The sequence below is a fragment of the Buceros rhinoceros genome, unplaced genomic scaffold (genome assembly GCF_000710305.1).
Source record: "Buceros rhinoceros silvestris isolate BGI_N320 unplaced genomic scaffold, ASM71030v1 scaffold19209, whole genome shotgun sequence".
Taxonomy (NCBI): Eukaryota; Metazoa; Chordata; class Aves; order Bucerotiformes; family Bucerotidae; genus Buceros; species Buceros rhinoceros.
The window spans coordinates 41933-45195 of record NW_010432337.1 but is presented as its reverse complement, the minus strand read 5'-3'; the positions used below and the strand labels follow the sequence as shown (position 1 = coordinate 45195).

General features: G+C 47.0%; 1 protein-coding gene across 1 annotated transcript in view; it reads right to left on the bottom strand.

Annotated features, from left to right (window-relative positions):
* Positions 1-336: 336 nt before the first annotated feature.
* Positions 337-3263, bottom strand: part of RBKS (ribokinase) — a gene marked incomplete at both ends in the record, with an annotated part of 27241 nt that continues 24314 nt past the window's right edge. Inside the window, one exon of the mRNA XM_010143752.1 lies at positions 337-525. Within this exon, the coding sequence (XP_010142054.1) occupies positions 337-525 (189 nt within the window). The remainder of the gene's footprint in view (positions 526-3263) is intronic.

The window sequence follows — 3263 nt, the reverse complement described above, 5'->3', positions numbered from 1 at the left end:
CAAGATGCATTAGAGGACTGGGCAAAGGTGAAAAACCAGGCCTGCAGCTCGAGCTGCCGGCACCACCCGTTAGCCAGAGACAGGTACTGGCTCCAGTGAAGGGGGACACGAAGAGGCTGTCAGCGTGTGTAATAACTCTAGCTCATCTACACGACAGACTATAAAACTCAAGTGAACTGACATTTAATATATGAGAGGCTGGAAGCAAGATATCAATTTCACATCATAAATTAGCCTTTGTGCTAGTGCCCAAAGATTTGGCTGATTACTCACTGCTATCCCTTAGTGCTTAAGCAGTCTTTTCCAAAGCAAGACAGTTAAACCACAAGAACGTACCGTAGTGTCCACAGCCCTGACCTTCCCAGCAGGAACGTGCTTTGGAATGGGTTCTTCTGCTGATATCATCATGCAGCCTTCTGCTCCAAGAGTAACAATTACGAGCTTACAGCCTCTTGCTAACAGCATGCGGCCCACCTTTTCAGCATCTTCGAGGTTGCCAACTGGGATGCCCGTTAAAATTTCTGCCTGGAAAATAACCCACGCAAATGAAAATCATCATCTGACAGCATTCATTTTTGGACAACAGTTGCATTTGAAAACAGCATTTAGTATCTTTTTAAAATGTGTATTGGAGGATGAGCATGAAACCACTTCCTACGCTGGTATTCAGCTGTGACTTGCTCCTTGTTTGAAACCAGCGTGTACTCGAGGCACAGCAGACTAACGGAGAGCCGCTGAGGCGGGGAGGCGGCAGGCACGGCTCCAGTGCCAGCTCCCGCAGCTGACCTGGCTTACGACCCTCGGTACAAGCACACTTCACCCGCCTGACTCAGTTTCTCCAGCTGTGAAGTGGCCACAGTGACACAGCCTCAGCAAAAGCTTTTTGGGGTCTACTGTGGAAAACACGACAATGAGACTTGGAGACTATTGTTGGGGATCTTTATCACTGAGAAACTTTCAAAACTCTTTTTTAACTTCTCAGTGTCCAGCTAGAGGGCAATCACAAGGGAAAATCTCTGCAAGGCAAAAGAATAATCGCTCAGCTCTGCCCACCCTGTTTACTTTAATATCCCCTTGTAGATAAGAGTATCCAGAAGCTATCTGAAGCCCTCTGCGGGCACAGGCCCGCTACAAGGTGATCATATATTTGTGTTATGGCCATGCCCACAGGCCTCTGTCAAGCCTGAGACTCTTCTGCACTGGCTCTGTACAAACACAGATAAACTCTTCTTCTCACAGATGGTGACCTTAACTCAACTTCTCCCAGTTGGCTCTTAAAATTAATCTCTTCAAGTTCCACCCAGCTAAGAGCAAAATTTCCCAGAAGTTTGCAATGAAGACTCCAGAATCCATCATCCTTTTTGCCACTTCCCACATTTCCTTGATGGCACAGCACTGTCAAATGTCATATGCTCCTATTTTTTTTTCTTTGGCAGGAAAGAGAACAAGAACGAAACAGGAAGAAAGGGAAGAGAAAATACAGAGTGTTTGATGGGAAACAGTCTAGCAGGCTCTACTCCTGCACAAGACAGTATGTCTAGTAATGACAGACATAGTCTCTTCTGCTGTCCTTACCAAATCTTGCCCTGCTTGCCTGGGGAGAGGCGAGTCCTGCTTTTATCTTGCTCTACAAGGTCACTGCTGGATCCTGAAAAATGCAGCCTGAAGTATTTTCAGATAACTGCCTTGGAACCGGGCATCGCTCCCACACTCTTAGGGCTTATTTTCAACGGAAAACTTACTCTGGGACTTACTCACCAGCTACACTTCCTGACCTCTGCTCACGGGCAGCTCGCTCTGGGGAAGCTGCTGAAGTACTTCAAACCACCTTCCTCTGCGCTGCTGAGGCTGGAACGCAGCGCAGGCAGCTCCTGCAGCAACGAAGTGTAAACTACAGTGACTACACAACTGCCTCACAAAGCAGGGACAGGGGGGAGGCAGGCGGCTGGGACAGGAACCACGAGAGCCACCCGAAGGAAACCGCCCGGCCGTGAGTCAGCGCCCTGCTCGCCATCACCGTTTCCTGTGTGTCAGCCTGGCAGCCACCCTTGGGCTGGCTCTGCAGGGCCACAGGGTGCCAGCCTGCTCCCCGGGGCTTGTCATGCCAGCAGCAGGGTGATTACTGGTTTTAATCCTCAAACCTGCAGGACCAGGCTCTGCAGTCCCCACTCAGACGAGTGCAGGCGTGATTTCGGGCGTTGCTGATCTGCTGGCTGCGAGCAGAACCTGGTGTGGAGCCCTGGGTGGGTGACCCTGTGCGCTGCTGGGCAGCGGCTGTTCAACACGCACATCCCGTTTACAACTACTTTTTTAACCACTTACCCCAAACACGAATATAATCAGCTGTAAACTAGAAGGCAACCAAACCTGCCCAGTCTTCTCCTTTACACGTCACCATGCTGCTCAAATGTCTCTTGCAGCACAAATTATTTAAGCAAATAAAACCTATTTCAGTTTTTAAACTGTTATAGAAGTAATTTCAAATAAGAATATTGTTTTTGAAAAAGTATCTCACAAAACCTTCCAAATGTATTGTCTTGCAAGGCTTGCAAGGAGTCAATACACCAAAACCGGCTTTGGACTACATAATAAAACCAGGATTAAAATATATATATATACACATATACTCTATTCTAATATTCAAGCATCTATAGAGTCTGTGTCTCTTCACGAATTTTAGGCTCTCTGGAGCAGGAATTGTTCATTCCCATGTCCAGAACGCCTGGCACATCACATGGCAAGAATAAACATGGACTAACAGAACTTCCCGAATCACACCAGCTAACCGAGTTGACGACTACTTTGTATGGGGCAACAAATGTTCTGCCTACGCTGCAAAGTCTCCAGGACGAAAGCGGATTTGGTTTTGTAGAGAAACAGTAAATGTAATTTGGGTTTATTAACCTGGTGTTGACACTTCTGTAAGCTCATGAGCAAGGTAAAGGAAGTATTTAAATATAAACGCAGTATTTAAATACAATATTCCTAGTGAAAGGCACGTGCTGTAGGTGTAGCTTTAGGGCTGCACCCCTCTGTGCTCGCTGTGTCCCGAAAGCGGATTTGGTTTTGTAGAGAAACAGTAAATGTAATTTGGGTTTATTAACCTGGTGTTGACACTTCTGTAAGCTCATGAGCAAGGTAAAGGAAGTATTTAAATATAAACGCAGTATTTAAATACAATATTCCTAGTGAAAGGCACGTGCTGTAGGTGTAGCTTTAGGGCTGCACCCCTCTGTGCTCGCTGTGTCCCGGGTCAGCAGGAT